The sequence below is a fragment of the Ranitomeya imitator genome, chromosome 6 (genome assembly GCF_032444005.1).
Source record: "Ranitomeya imitator isolate aRanImi1 chromosome 6, aRanImi1.pri, whole genome shotgun sequence".
Lineage (NCBI taxonomy): Eukaryota > Metazoa > Chordata > Amphibia > Anura > Dendrobatidae > Ranitomeya > Ranitomeya imitator.
In genome coordinates, this window is record NC_091287.1 from 75,281,755 (window position 1) to 75,306,175 (window position 24,421).

At 41.0% G+C, this 24,421-nt stretch overlaps 1 protein-coding gene across 1 annotated transcript in view; it reads right to left on the reverse strand.

Annotated features, from left to right (window-relative positions):
• The window catches only part of LOC138641943 (sodium channel protein type 5 subunit alpha-like), a 476,947-nt gene that overhangs the window by 153,166 nt on the left and 299,360 nt on the right, over positions 1 to 24,421 (reverse strand). The window contains exons 15-16 of the mRNA XM_069729776.1: positions 18,625 to 18,807; positions 18,175 to 18,531 (exon numbers count right to left, since the gene is read on the reverse strand). Coding sequence (XP_069585877.1) covers positions 18,175 to 18,531; positions 18,625 to 18,807 — 540 coding nt within the window. The remainder of the gene's footprint in view (positions 1 to 18,174; positions 18,532 to 18,624; positions 18,808 to 24,421) is intronic.

The window sequence follows — 24,421 nt, forward strand, 5'->3', positions numbered from 1 at the left end:
TTTAGGATGGTGGGACTGCACATACACCCTAAGCACAGTAGCCAGGAATCTGCGAGTTGTGTGTAGACCCCGGGCAGCAGCAGCAGGAGGATAGAATGTGGGGCCGTGGCGACTAGTGAGTCAGCATCCTTGCCAAGGGAGGGGGGCTGCATCCAGGAATGCAAGCGATAGAGAATAGCACTATGCTATTTATTACGGAGGCATGCCCCGGTTTGCCCTTACAGTGGCATACACAGAATCTTCTGGAGGTGTATCTATTCTGACAAATGCAAATAATTTACAGAAAGGATAGCCAAATACTGAAATTTAGCAGATTACCAGGATTGCACAGGACAAGCCATTTAAGGAGTTGTATAGGACATTTTTTTTTACTATTGGCCTAATAACCAACAGGAAGGTCATTGCTAAGAGAGGCAACTATCTGCCTGTTCTATCCGGTGGTCATTGACTGCTCCCGTCAGCGATTCAGCTGCTCCACATAAACAGAGCAGCTCTTTTATTGTGCTGCCCTGTTGATGAGGTTTGACAGACGACACCATGCTGATTGACAGCGGGCAATTAGGCACCTGGGAGCCTACTGTCAATCAGCATGACATCGTAAGTTATGCCCCATCAACAGAGCAGAGTGGAGGAGAAGCCACTGCTCTACTGATATGATGTTAGTGGCAGCTCCTGAATCGTTGGCAGGAGTGGTCTATGACTGATCTGTAACAGCAGAGATCAGCGCCGGGAACAACAGTCAGGTACTTAGCCTATCTGTTAATTCTTAGGCCTGTAGTAAAAAAAAATTAATAGTATTGTATATGTATAACCCCTTTAAAAAGTAACCAGTGTTTTATTTCATAAATCAATAGTACAAGAGAAAATAAAAAAAACTTTTTAATATATCTCATCAGAGAAATCTGCTTCTCTCTCCTCCAGGACTGATAATTCATTTTCAAAATTCTGAATTCACAGTTAAAATCTGTACTCTGTGAAGACAGATTGTTACATTACTGAGATAGGAGAGACAGTGACTACTGATTAGAGTTTATGTGGATGAGATGGGGAAAGAAGGGAGAATCTAAAGGCAGAACCTCTCTTCTTCCTCCACTTCCTCATACATAAAATCTAATCAGTAGCCTGGGCTGTCTCCAATCTAAATAATGTAGCAATCTGTATTCACAGAAGAAAGATTTTTCTTGTGATCATTTTGAAAATGAAAGATCAGTCCTGGCAGAGATTTCTCTGATAAGACATATAGCAGCATTTCTTATTTTGATATATACTATTGATTTATGAAATAAAAAATGAAAACAACAGATACGCTTTAATAGTTTTCCTCAAAACAACCACCAATCAGCAAAACATTGGGACCAATAGTTCACATAACAAGTCCTAACATCATGCTACCAATGCGTGTTAATGGAAAACCCTTTTTAAACATCTGCAATCATTTTTCATAAATATATGCAGTGCATACAGGAAACATTACCAGGACAATGGAAAATTGTGTTTTTTCATGTTTTTTCTGCTTCATTGTTCACAAACTTGACTCAATCAGGAAAATTGTGGCATTTCTTCCAAGGGATATTATCTCCAATAGGTGCAGTATTGAAGCCCCTTACACATACATGGACTCCATGTGAAGATGTACCATGCTCTTGATTGATGATGAATAGGGATTAGTGAACCCGAATTTAAAAGTTTGGTGTTCCTACCGGACAGTTAGTGCCCGGTGCTAAATGCCAAACATGGACTTGTCCTGGAAATCCATTGCAACTTTTGGAGTTCCAAAAGGAGGTCCATTGCAGAGAGATAGAAAAAAATTTCCAGCTCAAAATTACAGGTCTCTGTATCACCCCCGTCTGTTCTCCGGGGCTGCGCTTCGGCGTGGGGACACCGCTCTCCTGGGGCTCATGTCCCACGCAGCCTGCTCCTGCTGCTGTGTCTGGGATGCTGCGCACGTCCCGCATGCCCTCTATCATGCAACTAAGGGCGCGCGCACTCCTGGGCTCTCGTAAAGAGACAGCATGCCATTTTCTAAATACGTTTCAGCGAATGGCTAGTGACTCGTACTATTTCAGGCACCTCTGCCCTTAGGGAGGTGCCTGAGCAGCAAGTGTTTCCTGTTGATAGTTCTCAGGTTCACAGTGCCTGTGTGTTATGCTCTGCTAACACCTCGCTAATACTGGTTTGTTTCCTCAGAGTACCTACCGGGCTTTCCCACACCTTCTGGAACTACTCCTGCTCCACCTGCTTCTCACCGTGCCAGCTATCGTCCGCTAAATGATTGGGCCGCTTACCTCCTGCCTGGTTCTCCGCTGCTCGCAGTACCTGCCTGCCCACCAGTACAGCCGAGTCAGCTACCACGTTCCCAGGATCTAACTGGAGGTAGCACCTTGTGTCCCCCGAACTTCCATTCCAGCCTTGTTTGAAGGTTCTCGTAGTGGTCCTGTGGTTTCATGAAAATTTCAATAAACGAATGTGCACTTCACCATCTGTGCCTCCGTTTTTATTCATTACAGTCTCCATTGTTTTCAATGAATTTCGGGTTCTGGTTTTAGTTTTGGTACAGCTCTGGTACCTGAACGTTGAAATAAAGTTTTGGTCTGGTACCAGAAACTGAACTTCTACGGGTCCGCTCATCCCTAATGATGAGCTGTATTTCCAGACATTTTCCATTATCAAATAAGGAAACATTTGTTCAAAAAACCTCACAGCCACTTTTCTGATCTTGAACAATCCGTCAAATTACAAAAAAATTACACTTCATTTTCTTCTATTTATATTTTGTCCAAAATATTCATTTAAGTGCATCTCTTTTGCATGGCACATCATCTTGTAGGTGGTGATTGAAAAACCTCCCCATAACCCTGACTAATGTACACTGGTGTGACTGTATAAATAGCATCTAATTATGAAGCAGAATCGAATAAAATTGGATTGATAGAGGTTAAAAACTTTCACTCCGCCATTCACCATTTTGAACATAATTGCTTTTGAATAAAATGTAGGATAAAATTGCTTCCTCTTAGCATTTTTTGTCACAGCGACACAATTAATGCAATCTTCCAAATGTCACTGATTCAAGGATGCGCATTTTTCTACTCAGACAGTGACTCATTCATTGTTGTGGTGGATGCAGACACCGGTATTAAAGAAGTTACCAGACTTCAAACAGAAGCGGCAATAACCATACTTAGCCATTAGAGTCCATCAGGGGTCTCCCACTTATCCCCTTCAAAAAAAAACCCTGAAACCAAGCTTTCAACAAAACTGGGATCAGATTCCTGACAAATGAACCTTCGTATTTTAGTAATAACTTTTATGGTTTCCTAATTTTTTTTCAACAACGTAGCTGTGTGAGGACTTTGTTTTCCAAGATGAGTTATAATTTTCATTGACACCTTTTTAGGGTGTATATAACTTATATTCTCACTTATTTTTAACTCTTTCTAGCCCCCCAAAATTAAAGGAGTTATAGACCAAAAAAGAGCAATTTCGGCATAATGTGTTGCATTATAAAGATTATAAAGATTTCAGAGTTCTCCGTCCCGTCTATATAACGCACTATATACTGCAAGTCATTACAATTTCAGCAATACCAGACTTCTTTTTTTGTGTGTTTTACTAATTTACAATAGATGCTACTGCGCAGGCGCCGCCGCTATCTTGTTGGAGACAAAAAATGTTTTCCCTCTAGCAAAATGGTGCCGGCGGTGCCTGTGCAGTAGCATCTATCAGATCAGCGATAGATGCTGCTGTGCAGGAACAGCCAGCGCCATTTTGAGAGCGAATTTTTTTTCTTAATAAATTTATATCAGCAAATGAAATAATTAAGTGGATATTAAAGATATGATCATGCCACAGCGCAGGCGATGACACGAGCCTGCTGAATGTGATTTTTTTTTCCAAAACATATACATATATATATATATATATATATATATATATATATATATGAAAGGAAAACAGCACAACAAAAATAAAATCCTTTCAGAAGGATTGTATATCCGAAACGTTGCCACGCCGTTCAGGCATTAAAGTCCACTTTTTTTATTTTTGTTGTGCTGTTTTCCTTTTTTCTTTTTATATTTGAACCACCTGCAATAGTGGTTTGGAGAGCTTTGCACGTCATTTCAAGGTAGTATTTTGATGCTGTTCCTTTTTTCATCCTATATATATATATATATGTATGTAAAATAGGTTGAAGGTTAGTGATGAGAGAGTGTACTCGTTGCTCGGGTTTTCCCGAGCACGCTGGGTGACCTCCGAGTATTTGTTATTGCTAGTTTTCATCGCCTCAGTTGCATGATTTACGGCTTCCAGATGCGATGAATACATGTGGGAATTCTCTAACAAACAGGCATTCCTCACATGTATTCAGCACATCTGGAAGCCGTAAATCATGCAACTGAGGCAATGAAAACTATATCTCCGAGCAATAACAAATACTCGGAGGTCACCCGAGTGTGCTCGGGAAAACCCAAGCAACGAGTATACCCGCTCATCATTAGTGAAGGCCAGTGAAGGATCAGTGACCCGTCAGAAGCCATAAGGATGAATATGTAAGCAGAGTACCACATAAAGACGCCCTACAGGCCGCCCCGGAGCACAAGCATATCAGTAACTAAAAACTGAAAATAAAAATTACACAAGATGGATTTCATTAATCAAGGTATCATTTTAATCAGTATAACTGCGCCAACCTGACACTGTTGACACTGACTGTAGGTTACTGTGCACAATCCTGCTGACAGGTTCCCTTTAACGTTTGCAAATAACCTAATAGTGGCATGCTCCATTAGTTTTTCAACAAAAAATTGTGCTACCTAGTAAATTACAACACATGCATCAGGTCACATGCACCATATTTGGAAATTTTATGAATTTATTTATTTTGCTTACTTACATTAGCACTGTCCCCAGGTGACACAGGGGGGATAAAATTAGGGTCTGTGCAGATTGGGGAATAAAATGAAGGGCTGCGCAGATGGAGGGATTAAAATGAGGTGCTGAGCAGGAGGTCATGAAATAAGTGGCAGTGCGATGGGCCATGAAATGAGGAGCTGTGAAGGGGAGAAAAGCAAAGTATAGGAGGAGCTGTGGTGAACATACTGTATATGGGGCTGTGGAGGTCATTATACTGGGGGCTGTGGTGACCATACTGGATAGGGGGCTGTGGTGAGTATCATACTGTTTGGAGTGTTTGTTGGCCGTAATACTGTATGGGGTGTTGTTGGGATCATAACAGCATACATGGGGATTGGATATCATACTATTTAGGAGGGTCTGTGGTGGACATCATACTATATATGGGGGGCTGTAGTGGTGACCATACTATATATTGGCGTCTATTTGTGGATATTATACCGTATGGGCGGCTGTGGTGACCATCATACTGTGTAGGGGCACCGCGTGAGGAGTGGTTGCAGATCGAAGAGAGCAGCATGGTGGGCAATATGACCACATTGTGTGAAAAGAGGCACAGAATGGATATGGAAAGGGAACATCATGTAACAGAGGCAAAATATGCAGAGTAGTTAGCATGGTGGGGGGACAGTGTGGAGATATAGAAAGTTTAATGGAAAATTAGAGGACAGCCATGGTATAGGCCATGGTTCATAAGGAAGGATGGTGTGGCGGTTTTAGATAATAATGGTAGACAGTGTGGAGGCCATAAACCATAAAAGGCTTATTTAGGGTCATAATATGGACAGATATTTTTATGCAGAGGGCATTTTAATAACACTCTTATTTTTAAGGGCACTGTGTCGGGATGTGCTGCAAAAGACTGGAGAAGAGGGAGGTCTGCAGAGAACTGCTGTGGATGTGAAAAGCCATCATGGCGTCTAGACAAGATGGAGATGAAGAGACGACTGTAAGATATAATCTATAAGGCACTAGGGAATATGAACAGTACTCCTTTTTATTTCTAGTTGCATGGATAGGATCTCAACCGGTTACATATAAAAAGTCCAAGAATCCGGCACTCTATTTGGTAAGTTTATTTGCAGTGTGAAGCAAGTGTACAAAATGTTTTATTTATCAGACCTTCATCAGTTATACACTAAGTGGGTCAAATAGATTGAGAAAGATTCATACATATAACATATTAGTATCCAGCTCTTTTTGTTTCAAGCATAAACCTCTGCCTGGAGAAACTGAGCCTATGGCAGCCCGCAGGGTGGCAACTTCCATCGCTAAGGAAACAAGACCATCTGATATGAAGAGCAAAATGTGCGTAGGGGACATAGGAGGTCTTCTTTACGGGCTGGCTGCCTCTCTGGTGCCTTCCTTTTTCATTGGTATGTCTAGGGCTTAACTCTCACTACAAGTGCGGCTTTGCTAATAACATGGTGGTACCTTTTAGTTATTACCCCTTATGAGATTTTTATTATTCTCATGTTAGGTTCCACATGTGGACATGTTTCCCTGAAAATCAATTGGTTAAAAGAGCTTAGATTATACTCACCCAGGGGCGGTCCCGCTGCGGTGTGCGTCGTGGTCCGGTCCGGGGCCTCCCATCTTCTTACGATGACGTCCTCTTCTTGTCTTCATGCTGCGGCTCTGGCGCAGGCGTACTTTGTCTGCCCTGTTGAGGGCAGAGCAAAGTACTGCAGTGCGCAGGTGTCGGGCCTTTCTGACCTTTCCCGGCGCCTGCACACTGCAGTACTTTGCTCTGCCCTCAAGGGCAGAAAAAGTACGCCTGCGCCGGGGCAGCAGTGTGAAGACAAGAAGAGGACATCATCATAAGAAGATGGGAGGCCACGGACAGGACCGCGACACCCATCGGACAGGAACGCAGCAGGACCGCCCCTGGGTGAGTATAATCTAACCTCTTTTTCTCATCTTTCAGGATACATCGGGGGCTTATCTACATCATTACAGAATGCTGTAGATAAGCCTCTGATGCCAGTGGGCTTAGCTCATCTTCGATTTTGGGGTGACAGGATCCCTTTAAATGTCAATTGTGTGTTATGTATATCTTTTAACATTTGTATTTATTAAAGATTGTTATATTTCATGCGATACAACTGTTTGTGGGCTGACTTGATATTACAATTGATTGTTGTACTAAGCTTGTTTTTTGTATTAAGCACTCTTGGTTCTGGTCATGTATTCATATACTTATGGTTGTTCTGGTGATGTATTAATGTACTGATGGAGGTTTTGGTGATGTATTAATTTACTGATTGTGGTTCTGGTGAAGTAGAAAGTACTGATGGTGATTCTGTTGATGTATTCATGTACTGATGATGGATCTAGTTATGTATTCATGTACTAATGGTGGCTCTGGTGACATATTCATGTACTAATGGTGGCTCTGGCGATGTATTTATTTACTGATGATGTTTGTGGTTCCATATTAATTTACTATTGATGGCTGCATGTATTGATGATGATTTTGGCTTCGTATTCATGTAATGATGATGGTTCTGATGATGAATATATCATTGGAATCATCACTACATGAATACAGCACAAGACAAACAAACATCACTATAAAAATTTCACAGAACTGGAATACATCACCGAAACCACCATCAGTTTTGAGCAAGGTGTATTTGTCGTATGACAGATGCAAAAACCATCAGATGTATCCCTTTATTTATATTGGGGGTCTGTTAATTTTCCATTAGGGTATTTGCCAAATGCTAGCCACCTTAATTGAAACCAAACAGCCCGGATCAGAAGTATCATTTATTAGTTTCCATAACTATCCTTGAGTTCTACATTTAAAATATAGGACGTCAGGAATTCATGATTGTTGCAAATTTTTCCCCTGTACTGTGTAAACGGTCCCCAAAATCTATTGATTCTGTATCTAATTTTGAAATTGCACTCCCTGTTAAGTCAGATCCTTAAAGTACACCACTTTTTTATTTTTGATAACTTTTTTGTGAAAAAGGTAACAATTCTAGTGGAAGTGGTCATCAGAGTTTGCTACCTAACACATCAGAGGGGAAGGGGGATATGCATTAGGGGTCCTGTTACCTTAGTCTCTGAGCCATTCCTTTGCTTTGGGGTGGGGTGTGGGGGGGTGCCATTGGCTTCATATGTCTAGGGCACCAAAATACTTTGTCCCAGCCCTGGTCTGACCTACCGGACTCCCACCAATATACAACACAGTGAATTTAAAATAGTAAGTTTTCTGGGAAGTGGGGTGAGATCTGATATGTTTTTGCAATATTATACCATATTTTAGTTCCAATATATGCTGGTATAATGGTGTAATCATATTTTAATCCAGATCTAAGAAAATTAGTGCACAATGTACTGCTAAGTTACTTGAATATATTAAAGTTTTTCATTTTGAAGACAAGGCTATATCCGCAAATGTCAATTCAATAAAAATAATCCTTAACCACACAGAGTAGGCGGCATAAAGTTGATTACAGCAATGTACAAATACAAATATGAAATAAGCCACTCGAGAATGCAGCCTTTATCTTCGAAGATTCTTCTGAAAATTAGATTCTAAGTTACAAAGTCCAATACTTGGCAAAAACTATTGTATAAAGTGGGGTTTTTTTTTCAGGAAAAGGCTTCAAAGATATTTTATTTAATTTGTTGAGAATCCTATCAAGAGTGGCCTGGTTAGGAGGAGGTCTGGAGCCCCTCTTATACGTGAGAACTGTAGCACATGTTGTAGGACCAGCCAGGCTATCCTCAAATGGGGGGAACAGAAGTTACGAAAAAGCTTTGACTGTCATTAAATGGTTTCCTTGAAGTGCATGTCATCTGTTTTAAATTATTGTACTGTTTACATATAGAACTGATTGAAGTTAAAGGGCTTATCCGGATATATTGTGACGTACCCATAGCATAGGCCATTAATTTCAGATTGTTGATGATCTGGTTTCCCAAACAATCAGACGTTGTCTACTTCAGGAAGGATGAGATGTAAGTAGTGTATGGTCTGCACTCTGTTTAGTGGCCACTCCCAACTACTACACCTAATCTCCTATTCAAGTCAGTGAGACGTAAGGTACAGTACCTGGGAGTGTTCACTAAGATGTGCAGTTCTGCTCTATGCACTGTTTACGTCCGGCCAACAAAGCAGATAACAGCTAGTCACTTGGGGTGCCAGTATTGAACCACCACCAATCTGATATTGGTCTAAGGGTAGGGTCACATGACTGTTTTCTCCAAAAAGGTCTGATTATCCAGGGAATGATCAGAGCAGCATCAGTTTTTTAGACATGGAGAGAAAAAAAATGTTTCTCCACCCTCTCCTTTCTATTAGTCTGTGAAAATCAGACCGCACTTGAATGTCATGTTTTTCACGGACCCATAGACTTGCACTGACAATTTTGATCCAACATTTGGATCAATATTGGACATGTCACTGATTTTTTTCTGTAGATCACCCAGTCCCCTTTTTTTTCTCTACTTATATAATTTAACGATTTTATGGCTTATTCATATGCTGGTTTGACAAGTGCCAAATTTTGATGCCTAGATAACAGAGTAGGAGTGTCTCCAAAATGGCAGAACTTTTGGGTCTTCACTGTATTTAATGGTTAGCACAAGTGGTCCAAAGTTGGACAACTGGTGAACCAGCAACAGGGTCATGGGCATCTTTGACATCAAATGGACAGCCAGGTACGTTTGTGTCATACGTTGCTCTCTGGGGAGAAGGCAAGACAGATACAGCATATTAATTCTCTGTGCAATATTCTGATATCAAATCTTGGATCTTGACATTTATATTCATAGTTTGCAGGCCAAGTGCACCCCTTGATGGTGACAGTATCACCAATGACAGTGGCTTTTTTCGGCCAAGTATTTGGCCAAGCCTCGCTGCATAAACTGCTCAGAAATGATTTGATGAAAAAGACCTAAAGATCAAGCTGTAGACTTTTGCTCTAAACTTCCCAGAACTCAATTGAATCGAGCAATGGGACAAAGTGCTGGAAAACAAGTCAAATCTATGGCGGTCATCGCAAGTAGGCTGGTGTCACACTTGCGAGTGCAATGCGAGAAACTTGCGTGAGTATCTCGCATCAATACCTGGCACTTAGGACTGGAGCATGCGGCTGCATGCATTTCTATACAGCTGAATGCGCTGGTCTCAAGTGCCGGCGACAGTGCCGCGTATTGATGTGAGAGGCATGCGCAAGTTTCTTGCATTGCACTCGCAAGTGTGACACCAGCCGTAGTGTCAGATACTACAGGACAATGCCAGAAGTTTTGTGACTTCAATGCTTTAATCAGGCAGAGGTTCATTGGCACAAAGAGCGCTATCACGATATTAGGCTGATGGGTTTAAAGGGACTATGTCACCTGAATTTGGAGGGAACAATTTTCAGCCATAGAGGCGGGGTTTTCGGGTGTTTGATTCACCCTTTCCTTACCCGCTGGCTGCATGCTGGCTGCAATATTGGATTGAAGTTCATTCTCTGTCCTCCGTAGTACACGCCTGCACAAGGCAATCTTGCACAGCGCAGGCGTGTACTATGGAGGACAGAGAATGAACTTCATTCCAATATTGCAGCCAGCATGCAGCCAGCGGGTAAGGAAAGGGTGAATCAAACACCCAAAAAGCCTGCCTCTATGGCTGAAAATTGTTCCCTCCAAATTCAGGTGACAGAGTCCCTTTAATCTTTAAGTTTGTCTAAATCCAATTGCTGCTGTTTAACCATTTAGATGCCTGCCAATCACTATGGCATTTTTTTATTTTAATTTTTCTTTTATGAATCAATAGTACACATAAAAATAAACAACTTTGTAATATATTTTATCAGAGAAAACTTGCTCTTTTTCCACCGGGGCTGATCATTCATTCTCAAAAGTCTTAATTCAAGGGTAAAATGTGTATTCAGTGAAGAAAGACCACTGAGCTAGGAGATGGCAGTTGCTACTGATGAGATTCTATGTAGAAGAGAGGATGGAGAAGCTTGATGTGGTAGTGTAAAAAAACACACCATACTACTTCTAAGATTGTTGGATCTGCTTGTAACAGCACAAGCACCACACCGCCACTAATAGTAGCTGTAAATATAATTTTTTGCCTCTTGGAAGCATATTAGTGGGAAAGAAATGGAGGGCATATGCAGAATAGCACTCATCTAGCTCAAAGCAGGATGATGTTACTTCTAACAGCAACACCATCAGTTTGAGCCAGGTCTCTATACAGAGCGTGGTCACAAATGACAAAGAGGGATAATTTTTAGATCATTTGTTAATTGAATTGACTTTGTTGAAAAAAATTGCCAATCCTGGCAATTTGAAAACATACTATCATATCTATTGTCAGATCATTTTTACCACACACCAGACGCTGTAAAAAAAAAAAAAGCCCAAAAATGGTGGAATTGTTTTTCTTCCAACATTTCATCCCAATTGTAATTTTTATCTGTATCGTGTAATACTAAAATTTGTCTTGTAAAAATAAAGCCCTCATATGACTATGTCAATGGAAAAAATAGAAAAATTATGGCACTGGGAAAAAGGGGAAGAAAAAAAAAAATAGCAAAAGCAAAAAATGTCCTGATCCAGAAGTTGTTAACAGAGCCATAAAGTGAGCACTATGGAGTATGGATGATAAGAAATAAAGTATAACAATGATGATTAAGAAAGAGGAGCAGAATAAGAGGGACACATCTAGCAAAGATAACCTGTTGGACAATCTTGTCATACAAAAAAATGGGAGTCTTTTGCTTTAATGTTTATAAACCACTGGCCAGAGACTTTAAAAGCATCACAGCTATAGAAAAATCTAAACCCTACTACAAACACTAGGCTGACGTCCAATTCATTTGTAGGGGTAAAAGAAATCAGAATTTTATTAACAGAAAATTATTTTTTTTCTCCACATGCAAGATAATTATTCTGTTTTGTCTCAACCACCCTAATTAATAGGAGAGAAAATACAAAGCCAAGGGGAAGAAAGGAGGCATTAGTTACGTCAATATAAGCATATGCAAGGTAGCGGGGGAAGCCTCTTTTACTGACGCGTAAGCCATTGGCATGCTGTGGTTATACATTAGAGTGTCCAACAGGCTTGTCAATGGGAGATTGTTTTGCAGGAAGAAATAAATACTTAAATTGATCTCTGGCTTTTTGAGTACAGTGGGACCATCTGTATTTACCAGCTGCCAAGTGGAGTTAATCTGAAGAAAAGTCTTTGATAAAATAGGATGCCCAAGCGGTAAGCCTAGTTCTCTTTTCATGTGCAGTATGTTTAACACCTGTTATTGGCACTTCTGTAGGTTTTCCATTGTGCTATGATTATTTATTTTTTAAGGCTAGAAATACATCCATCGGTCCCAGGAGTTTTTTAATTGAAAATAAATTGTAGAGTGGAAATATAATGAAATGTAAAGTTCAATATTAAAAAATACTGTCAAAACATTTACAACATTTGCGAAATGCATAGACAATCACAACTACTTTTTACTAAAACAGATGCAGAGCAGTTCATTTTAAAAGGATTTCCGAGATTAGAAAAACAATGCAGCTTTTCCTTTCAATAAACAGCACCCCACGCAAGTTATGTGTGATATTGCAGTACAGCCATGTTCACAACATGGGCGAACCCTTGGATGTTCGGGTCCATTTAAAAAAAAGTTTGGTTCGGGTACTAGAACAGTACCTGAACCCAAACTCCATTCACTTGAATGGGGGACCCAAACATCCAGTGTTTGCTATGTTGTCATGCACTACCTGTGATCGGCTGTAAACTCATTAGAGAGCCGCGGTTCCCATGCTGTCAAATGACAGCGTGAGCCCGCAGATGTGATCGGATCAAAAAGTTTACCTCTGGCTATTGGCATCAACTGATGAGACTACTACTTCCATCAGCCCACACCTGCTGCCGCTAAAAACAGCAGTTGATGGGAGTATTTATCAGCCGGTGCCTGCACTCCAAATAAATAATTTTAAAAGATGGCTTGGCTTCCCCTGTAATTTTGATAACCAGTCAGGCAAAACTGACAGCTGTGGGTTGCCACCCTCAGCTGTCAGTGGTGAGTTCACCGTGACATTTTCACTGCTGCACTGTGAAACTTTTTCTCACTGTGCTAGCAGTGATCTCACTGAGGTCCCAGCAGTTCATGAGCCATGCTGGGAATGCAGCCTCAGTGACCGGAGGTAACCTTGATGATGTCACTGCTAGTCACTGAGGCTGAGTTCACAGCAGCTCATTCATCAGTGGTTCTCAGCCTGGACGGTTGCATCTTGGCAACATACAGGTTGAAAATTGTTTATTCCCATACATGGATTACGGCATTTGACAGAACGACAGACAGGTGAGGGATATGATTGTTTTTATTTGTTTTTACAGGAGATGTTGGCTTCAGTGGAATTGAGTGTTAGGTGAGTATAACTGTGTTTTTTATTTTTAAATAAAAAGTAAAAGTGTTTTTTTTTATTTCAAATAAAGGACTTTATTCTGGCTGTGTGTTTACCTACAATTTAGCTATAGGATTAGTAATGAATAGGTGTCTTCTAGACGCCTCTCCATTACTAAGCAGTGGGCTTGATGTCACCAGACAATTCAAAGGTAACCTCAGTCCCACAAATATGAACCCCACTTGCCACTGCCACAGGGTAAGTAGGAAGAGCTGTGCAAAGCGCCAGAGTTGGCGCATCTAATAGATGCGCCTCTTATGGTCAGCTACGGACTACTTTTTACCCGTTTGCCCCTTACCAACCTGAGAATACCATCCCCAGCTGTCTGCTTTAGCTTGATTGATTGTCAGAAATGTAGGTGACCCACGCCGTTTTTTAAAATAATTTATTTAAATAATTTAAAAAATTGCCTGTGGACGCCTCTATTGTTGATAACCAACCTTGCTAATACTGACAGCTGAAGGTTGCATCCTGCAGCTGTAAGTTTTGCCTGGCTGGTTATTAAAAATACAGATGAACCCAAGCTGGTTTTTAAAAAAAAAAAACTTCTATGTTTAAAGTGCTGGCACCAGCTGAGGAATACTCCCATCAGCCGTGCCCGCTATCGCTGTTAATAGCGACAGCAGGCGTAGGCTGATGGGAGTAGTAGACCCATCAGCCGATGCCAGTAACCGGAGGTAAATTTTTTACCTCCGATCACAGCTATGGGCTCACGCTGTCATTTGACAGCATAGGAACTGTGGTTCTCAGAGGCAGTGTTTGCTGCTCTGTCATGCACATGACAGCGCAAGAAACACCCGGTGTTCGGGGTGCCGAACACAAACAGGCACAACACGTGTACAAGTGTGGTAACCATGATTTTCTGATCATGAGCAGCCCATAAGGGGTTTATCTGATATAGAAAAAAAATCAGGCATGGATGCAATTAAAATAAAAAACAGTGTCATACTCGCAAGCTGCTTTGGAGGTTTGTGTCAGCTCCAGAAGCGATTTCTGCTCCATTTGAATGTCAAAGGGCTGCTGCAGCCTGTGAATGGCTGTAGTGATCAGTTGACTAAAGGAGAGAATCATGGGATATTTTTCACTGTGTATTGAGTGATGACTGTAACCGTGCCCTGCACTGCCCCAATGACTGGAAGCAACCAGCTATAAGGAGAATAAAACTTTATTTTCTCCCTGCAGCCATGCTTCTAGTAGGTCGGTAACATAGAGATTAAATGCTAAGTACCTGAAAATTGATCTTATATCTACAGGTAAATAAGATTTCTTGATGTGACAGGTTCCCTTAAAAGATGCACCACAGCATGAACCTCTGATAAATTATCAAGAATATTTCCGCAGTCCCATCGAGAATAACAGGGGTGACACTGTGCCTTCAATCTGAAGACAAAAGTTCTGGTTTTGCACTCTGTTGGTTTGACCTGAAAGTTATCAAGTATCGATGGCAACATTTTCTTACAGGGATACTACTTTAAGAGATTAACATGTTCACATAAGTGTTTGGGGCTTCTGAATCGTAGTAGGAACTTAATCTGTAACTATATTCTTGCTGCCAAAAATATCAGAACACCTAAAGTCAAATGCAGATCATCGGGATTGATATGGATACATCCTAAAATTGATCTGTGACAATAGCCATGTCTCAGTTATAAAAAAAAAGTCAAAAAGCTATTGTGAATATAGTTTTACCGCTATCTTCCACTTGGTTGGATATGGTCCTGGGATAATTAGCAGGTGACATCACTGTCGCTTTCTAATTATCCTGGCTAGATTCAGGCTAATGCAGAAAATCAGTGATTGTAACATTAACTTATTCTGCTGTTATATATCCACAGGTGGAAATTCTGCATTTAGATAACATACCCTGCAGACCATGTATAAAAAGATAGCAAACAAGTTCAGCCGCGTTGCTGTAGCAACTGCCATTTCCAGTGAGGTGTAGAAAATATAAGCAAGAACCTTGCCTTTTGCATGTTTTGGGCTGTGCAGAGTATTCAATGGTAGATTAGATTCTTATATTTATGTACTACTATAGTTTGTTCATATTCCCATAAGATTTGATATAGCTAGACAGGGTACATGGGAAGAAGTCACAACGAAGCATCTGCAATTGAGGAGGTTCAAAAACTCCCACTGCTACCCGACAATGCATAGGATCATACTCGGACTGATGTTATTCTTTGGGGCCGTGCACGTGTCAGATTTTTTCCTCAGACAGAATTTGCCCAAGGAAAAAAATGACTGCATATCCAAGTTTGACCCAATATTCAGATCGCACTTGGCCATTCAAGTCAATGACTCCGTGGAAAATATCAGATTGTACTCTGTCAGTCATTTGCATAATTGTCCCAATTCTTTCGGATGAGAGAGTCTACGACTGCATCTACCCTAAAACTCATTTTTAGAGATGGGCGGACACTTGGATGTTTGGGTGTGGCTGAACAGTTACAAAAAGTTCGGGTTTGGGTACCAGAACAGTGCCTGGACCCGAACCTGAATCCGGACCCCATTCAGTTGAATGCGGGGCCTGAACATCCAGTGTTTGCCACGCTGTCATGTGCATGACAGCACAGCAAACACCGCTTCTGATCGGTGGTGAAATCATCCCCATCATGCAGAGAGCCACGGTTCCAATGCTGTCAAAAGACAGTGGGAGTGCTCAGCTGTGATCGGAGGTATAAAGTTTACCTCCAGTCACTGGTGTCAGCTGATGGGACTACTGCTCCCATCATTCAACACCTGCTGCCGCTAATAACAGTGAGAGCAGGAGCGGCTGATGGGTGTATTCATTAGCTGCTCCTGCGCTGTAAATTAATAATTTGAATGGCGTGGGTTCCCCTGTATTTTTGATAACCACACAGGCAAAACTCACAGCTGGGGGCTGCAACCCTCAGCTGTCAGCTTCAACAAGGCTGGTTTTCAAGAATAGAGGGGTCCCCACGCCGTATTTTTTAATTATTCAAATAAATAATTTAAAAAATAGCATGGGGTCCCCCCATTTTTGACAACCAGCCTTGCTAAAGCAGACAGCTGGGAATTGGTATTCTCTGGCTGGTAAGGGGCCATGGATATTGCCCCCCCAGCTTAAAAATAGCAGCCCTCAGCTGACCAGAAAAGGCACATCTATTAGATGCGCCAATTCTGGCGTTTTGCCAGGTTCTTCCCACATGCCCTGTAGTGGTGGCAAGTGGGGTTCATATTTGGGAGGTTGATGTCATCTATATATTGTCAGGTGACATCAAGCCCACGGGTTAGTAATGGGAAGCGTCTATAAGACACCTATCCATTGCTAATCCTAGAGTTGTATTGTAAATTAAGACACAGCCAGAATAAAGTATTATATTAAAAATAAAACAAAACACACTTTTACTTTTTTATTTAAAAATAACAAACACAGTTATACTCACCAATCGCCTATTCCACCAAAGCGCTCGTTCTCCTGTAATAAACCAAACATAAAAAACAACACTATCCCTCACCTATCCATCGTTCCGTCCCACACCGTAATCCATGTCTGGGGGAAAAACAGTTTTCAACCTAGACGGTGCCAAGATGCAACCGTCTAGGCTGAGAACCACTGGTGAATGAGCTGCTGCAGTGCAGACTCAGTGACCGGTCACTGAGGCTGTGTTCCCAGCTGGGCTGAACTGCGGTAACCTCGGTGAGATCCCCGTTTGCACTATGAGAGTTTTTCTCACGGTGCTAGCGGGAATCTCACCGAGGTGACGGCAGTTCAGCCCAGCTGGGAACGCAGACTCTATTGAAGCAAGCAAAAAGTAAAAATAAAATGTTTTTAAAAATATAAAAAAACATATAAAAGTTCAAATTACCCCCCTTTCGCCCCAAAATAAAACAATAAAAAAATCAAAACTACATATATTTGGTATGGCCGCCTTCAGAATCAACCGATCTATTTAAAAAAAAAAAGGATTAACCTGATCGCTAAATGGCGTAGCGAGAAAAAAAAAGTAAAAACACCAGAATTACGTTTTGGTTTTTTTCGCTGTGACATTGCAATAAAATGCAATAACGGGTGATCAAAAGATCATATCTGTACCAAAATGGTATCATTAAAAACGTCACCCAACCCGAGATCACGAAAAATGGAGACGCTATGGGTATAGGAAAATTGTGCCATTTTTTTATTACTTTTTTTTTTTACAAAGTCCTTTATTTTATTTTTTTTACAAAGTTTGGAATTTGTTTCACCACTTGGATAAAAAAGAACCTAGACATGTTTGGTGTCGATGAACTCATTATGACCTGGAGAATCATAATGGCAGGTCAGTTTTAGCATTAAGTGAGCCCAGTAAAAAAGCAAAACAAAAAACAACTGTAGGATTGCACCTTTTTTTGCAATTTCATCGCACTCTGAATTTTTTCCCGTCTTCCAGTACATGATATGTTAAAACCAATGGTGTTGGTAAAAGGTACAACTTGTCCTGCAAAAAACAAGCCCTCACATGGCCATATTAATGGAAAAATAAAAAAGTTATGGCACTGGGGAGGAGAGCAAAAAACGAAAACGCAAAACCGAGAATACCTCCGGGTCATGAAGGGGTTAATTGAAAGTGAATTATCAATCCAGGAGGAGAAAGAAGCAAACTCTGATAGGATATATTAAGCCTCATTCACACATCCGTGTTTAAACATGTACTTGAAAAAATGGTACCAGTGTCATTAGTATTTTTGATCAGTGTGTCATCAGTTTATGGTCCGTGTGCCCATTGTTACCATCAGTGTTTTTCATGGATGGATAAATGAATGAACAGGACATTACAATCATCTACTGAGAGTCAATTAAAGATTTTATAAAAAAATATAGTTACTTACCACTAAGTTTCCTATAACCATTACAAGCAAGAAGACAAGGAGGCACAAAGGTTGGCCGCTAACTTCCATGCAGTCCCACATGGTCTCAATCCATTCTCCACACAAAACCCGAAATACAATGAGGAACGAATGAAAAAAGTCATTCATGTGCCAGCGTGGTAACACGCAATCATCGCTGATCTTACAGACACAATCCATATAGTTCCGTCCAAACAACTGGACTCCAACAACAGCAAAAATAAAGACGATGATAGCCAAAACAAGGGTTAGGTTCCCAAGAGCCCCAACTGAATTGCCAATGATTTTGATGAGAGTGTTCAACGTCGGCCAAGACTTTGCCAATTTGAAAACCCGAAGCTGAAACGAATAAAACAAGTTTTAATTTTACAATACTACAGGCAATGTAAGTAAGGAAAAATCTCATTATATGAGAACCAGTATACTACTTACCAGTCGGAAAGAACGTAGAACTGACAGATTTCCCATACTGGAGAGACTGGACAAACAGAATTCCATTAAACTCAGAGTTACAATAATGCTATCAAAAATATTCCATCCCTGCTGGAAATAGTAGTAAGGATCTAAGGCAATAATTTTGAAGACCATTTCAGCTGTAAAAATACCAGTAAAAACCTGTGAACACAAAAGTGCAAAAACTCAGAAGTCAGGAAAGTGAAGGTAAAGCAAATTGCAAGAGCACTGAATAACCTGTTTCTAGTCTCATAACTGTGGTCTTGCAAATTGCTACATCAATTTTTAACCTTTTTGCTCTTTTCCTTACCATTTGTGTGTCTACTTTTTATTTATTTATTATTTAACATCATTAGTTCTCACCACTGGATTAATAGGGGACTAAACTGCAGAGTATAAATTAATTAATTTTATAAAAACATTCTCTACCTTTGCCCAAATATTTTTTATTAAATTATACAGCCCTTTAACTCTATATCTACACGTGCTTTGCTGCCCTTTATTACCAATTTATCTCTCCAATCTTTATACAAAAATATTCTAAAATTATGTTGCACATAATTTTTAATTTACGTAAATTGGGAAAAAATAGTGTTCAATGTTTTTCACATAAAGAATATGTGTATTGGCGTCTTTTTCAGGCAGGTTACACCCGGAATCTGCCTGAAAAAGCTCCTCATGAAATAAAGTTAAATATTCTTTCTTATGTCACGTCTTTTAACCGCTTCAGGTTAAAAGAAGTGACCTGCTCATTATTCAGGTTGCTTCCACTTGGATCGGGCTCAAGGACTAGAGATGAGCGAATATGTTCAGAAATTCAGCACGAATATGGCTCATTCAGATTCATGGTCGGTAACACGAGCATTTTTCTTAAAATTGGAAAAAGTCGCTAACATTCGGTAAAAGATAGAATAAAAGCCAGTAATTCATGTGCCGCGTTCAGTAAAATCACATAATTTTCCTAACCAGCAGAGGGAAAGCTGACGGCTGGGGGCTGATGTTTATAGCTTGGGAAAGGGGTAATACCCAAGGAGCTTCCCAGGCTATTAATATCAGCTCACAGCTGTATACTTAGCCTTTACTGGCTATTAAAATGGGGGACTCTTAAAAAAATGACGTAGGGTCCCCCTATAATTAATAACCAGCAAAAGCTATGCAGACAGCTGCAGGATGATATTAATAGCCAAAGAAGGGGCCAGTGATACTGGCCCCCCCAGGCTAAAAATATCAGCTCTCAGCTGCCCCAGAAAAAGCGCATCTCTAAGATGCACCAATTCAGACACTTAACCTCGCTCTTCCCACTTGCCTTGTAGCGGTGGCAATTGGGGTGATAGTTGGGGGGTTGATGTCACCTTTGTTTTGTCAGGTGGCATCAAGCCCCGAGGTTAGTAATAGAGAGGCATCAATAAGATGCCTCCATTACTAATCCCATAGTCACATTGTATAAAAACACACACAAGAAGAATGAAGTCCTTTAATTGAAAAAATTACAGACTCCTTTAATAATCTTAATTAAACCATACTTAACAACCTCGCCTAATTCCACCATAGCCCTCGTTCTCCTGTAATAAAACTAAAATAAAAAAACAACAATATACGATATCTGTCTGTCATTCTGTCCCACGCCGTAATCCATGTCTGGGGGAGAAATAGTTTTCAACCTGAACGGTGCCAAGATGTGACCGTACAGGCTGAGAACCACTGGTGACTGAACTTCTGCGAGTGCAGCCTCAGTGACTAGCAGTGACGTTATCGAGGTTACCTCCGGACACTGAGGCTCCGTTCCCAACTGTGGTGACATCGGTGAGTTCCCCGCTAGCACCATGAGAAAGTCGCATGGTGCAGAGGCAAGTTTACTGGGAAATTTTCATTGCAGTGAATTTCAACTGCGGTGAACTCGCCTCTGCACTGTGTGACTTTCTCACAGTACTAGCGGGGATCTCACTAAGGTCACCACAGTTCAGCCCGGCTGGGAATGCAGCCTCAGTGACATCACCGCAAGTAACTGAGGCTGTGCTGTGTCTTTATTGCGTTTTTATTTACCATACAACTATAGGATTAGCAATGGATAAGTGTCTCATAGACGCCTCTCCATTACTAATCCGTGGGCTTGATGTCACCTGACAATACAAAGCCGATATCAGCCCAACAAATATGAACCCCACTTGCCACCGCTACAGGGCAAGTGGGAAGAGCCTGGCAAAGCACCAGAATTGGGGCATCTAATAGATGTGCCTTTTCTGGGGAGTTGCAGGCTGCTATTTTTAGGGCAATCTAGGGCAAAACCGCCGCACAGCCTTTCCTTGACCAACAGCGATACACCCGGCATACGTGTCACTTCTTATGGATCCGACTAGCCGGGCGAGGTGCACGCTGGAAACAAGTCACGCCACTGGTACTGTGTAAGAAGAAGCGGCAACACTCACCGGTCCTGTGTGGTCCAAGTTTTTATTATCAAAACACATACATGGTATCTTCACGGCATCGGGAAACAGACAAAAGAGGAGGTGAGCAGGATGTGACGACGGCCGTTTCGCGCCGACGATAGCGCTTCCACGGGTCTCAGGCTGCTATTTTTAGGCTGGGGGCCAATATCCATGGCCTCTTACTAGCCTGAGAATACCAGCCCCCAGCTGTCTGCTTTAGCAAGGCTTGTTGTGAAAAATGGAGGGATATCACGCTGCTTTTTTTTATTATTTATTTAAATAAGTAAAAATACGGCTTGAGGACCCCTCTATTCTTGATAACCAACCCTGCTGAAGCTGACAGCTGAAGGTTGCTGCCCCCAGCTGTGAGTTTTGCCTGGCTGGTTATCAAAGATACAGGGGAAGGTTTTTTTTAAATTATTTATTTACAGCGCAGGACCGACTGATGAATATTCCCCTCCGCAGCTCCTGCTCTCACTGTTATTAGCGGCAGCAAATGTCAGCTGACGGGAGTTGTAGTCCCATCAGCTGACACCATTGACCGGAGGTAAATTTTTACCTCTGATCACAGCTGCATGCTCACACTGTCTTCTGACAGCGTGGGAACAGTGACTCTCTGACCGGCGGGGATGATTTCACCGCAGATCAGAAGCGCTATGCTTGTGTTTCCCACGCTGTCACACAGTGTGGGAAACACCGGCTTTTGTGCTGTGTATGTTCAGCTATATTCGACAATTTAATCAATGATTAAGTCAGCAAATATTGCATATTCGGCGATCCTGAGCCGAAGTGAACATTGAAATATCCGCTCATCTCTATCAAGGACAGCAAAACCACTGGCAAAGCTGCTTCAGGAGAATGACAGCTGTACATTTTCTGAAGCGTCTGTGCCTGGGAAAACTCGTTGGGTGCATCGGCGTCTAAAGTATACCATAGGCACATCAATTATACATTTTTACATTTCTGATTCATCAAAATGAACAGCAGCAACATGTTAAGGTTTTGAATATATTCATAATTTACAGGAACAGTAATACGTTTGTAGTGGTCAATCAAACAGAATCCCAATCTGTCAATCTTAATTTTCTCCTTTGCCTATTTAGTTTGCACAAGATATTACTATTTAACTTTTGGGATGACACGAACAAAGATATGCAATCTTTGTTCATGTCATCCCAAAAGTTAAATAAATGCCTTAATCAATAAATACTATATTAATTTAAACAGGGGCACAAATGGGTTCACCAATTGGTTTCCCTCTCTTATATGTATTGGCCTAGCTGTTTTTATGCCAGGATATGATGTAATTCCAGGCAACATCACAGATATGGCAGCTCCCAGAGGAACTGCGGTGAAGCTTCCAAGCTCTAAATAAAGCCGTACGAGCCTTTTTCTTGCCTGAGAGAAGCTACTTACTATATGAACTTTTGAAATGTTGCCTGGAACAAGTTAAGTGGCGTGTTCTTTTATGCTTTTTATTCTCCTTCATCTGGATAATGCACTGTCGATAACAAGTCTGCCTTTCGATCGCCCATGTTTTAAAATGCAGTTTACAATTACTGTAAACAAGCAAGAGCCTTTGGGAACATTGACTCTAGGGTGCCTGTATCCTAACTTTCGTGGCACCGCGATTGCATTGTACACAACCAAAGTGCCACACTCTACTTAGTCATTTCAGGTTCTTTTATCATAGTAACCTTCATATAAGTGAAAATCACTTAGCTCAGACACAAATCTGATTCAGGCAATAGTCTGATTATTTCTTTATATATTCTATTATGTTGCCCCAGAGGAGCTCACTTAACATCCAGATATCTGAGGTTTATATCTGTAAAGAGAATCCCTTTCAATTCATATCAATGATTAGGTTCACTCCTATTGGATTCTTCACACGCGTGTATTAGGCCTCGTTCAGACGTCTATTAGGCCTCGTTCTCATACGCAAGAACTTGGGCAATTGTTCATCAGTGTTTTGGATCCAAGTTTCATCTGTGTTTGGTAAAAAAAAAACCTGTAAAGCTTCTCCTATACATTACAATTTTATTCACAGACTGCATCTTATGGCATCTATGTGCTGTCAGTAATTTTCAAGGACCTATAGACTTGTATGGATTATTTTCATCCAAGATTTGGATCAAAAGTGGCCTTCCCCCTGTGATTTTTTTTTTGCAGACATGTGAAACAACAATGACATGTGAACAGCTCCATAGATTACAATGAGCATGTGTTCAATCCGTGGAAAACACGGATCGAAAACATATGTGACTCATGGATGTTTGAATAAGGTCTAATGTTCTAAACTAGAGGTCTGTTTATAAACACAATCATATACACTGTATATACAGCTCTGGTAAAAATTTACAGACCACTGCCAAATGTTCAGTTTGTCTGATATTTCTCTTTATAGGTATATATTTTGAGTAAAATGTAAATTGTTCATTTATTCTATAAACTTCTGACAACATGTTTCCGAATGTCCAAGCAATAAATTTTGTATTTTTTTTCTGAAAAGGAGAAATGGTCAAAATTAAAAAAAAAACAAAAAACAGTGCTTTCAGACCTCAAATAATGCAAAGAAAACAAGTTCATAATCATTTAGAAACAACAATACTAATGTTTTAACTCAGGAGGAGTTCAAAAATCAATATTTTGTGGAAAAAACATGATTTTTATTCACAGCTTTCATGCGTCTTGGCATGCTTTCCACCAGTCTTTCACACTGCTCCTGGTGCAAAGATTTAAGCAGTTCTTTGTTTGATGGCTTGTGGCTATCCATCATCCTCTTGATTACATTCCAGAGGTTTTCAGTGGGGTTCAGGTCTGGAGATTGGGCTGCCCATGACAGGGTTTTGATGTGGTGGTCTCTTAATTTTTGCCAGAGCTGCATATTGGTATCGCATAAACCTCTAGCTTCCAGTATGTTCTTAACAATGGTAAGGAGATACTAGGAGTTATTGCTATCAGTCATCGTCAGACTAATGATGTGGATTATACATGAACCACATTACTGATGGGAATTACCGTATATACTTGAGTATAAGCCAAGAATTTCAGCCCATTTTTTAGGCTGAAATTGCCCCTTTCGGCTTATACTCGAGTCATTCCCAGGGGTCGACAGGGGAGGGGGAGCGGCAGCTGTCTAATCATACTCACCTGCTCCCGGTGCGGTCCCTTGACGTCCCTGGTTCTCCGGACGCTGACAGCTTCTTCCTGTATTGAGCGGTCACATGGTACCGCTCATTACAGTAATGAATATGGACCCGACTCCACTCCCATAGGGGTGGAGCTGCATATTCATTACTGTAATGAGCAGTACCATGTGACCGCTCAATACAGGAAGAAACTGCCGA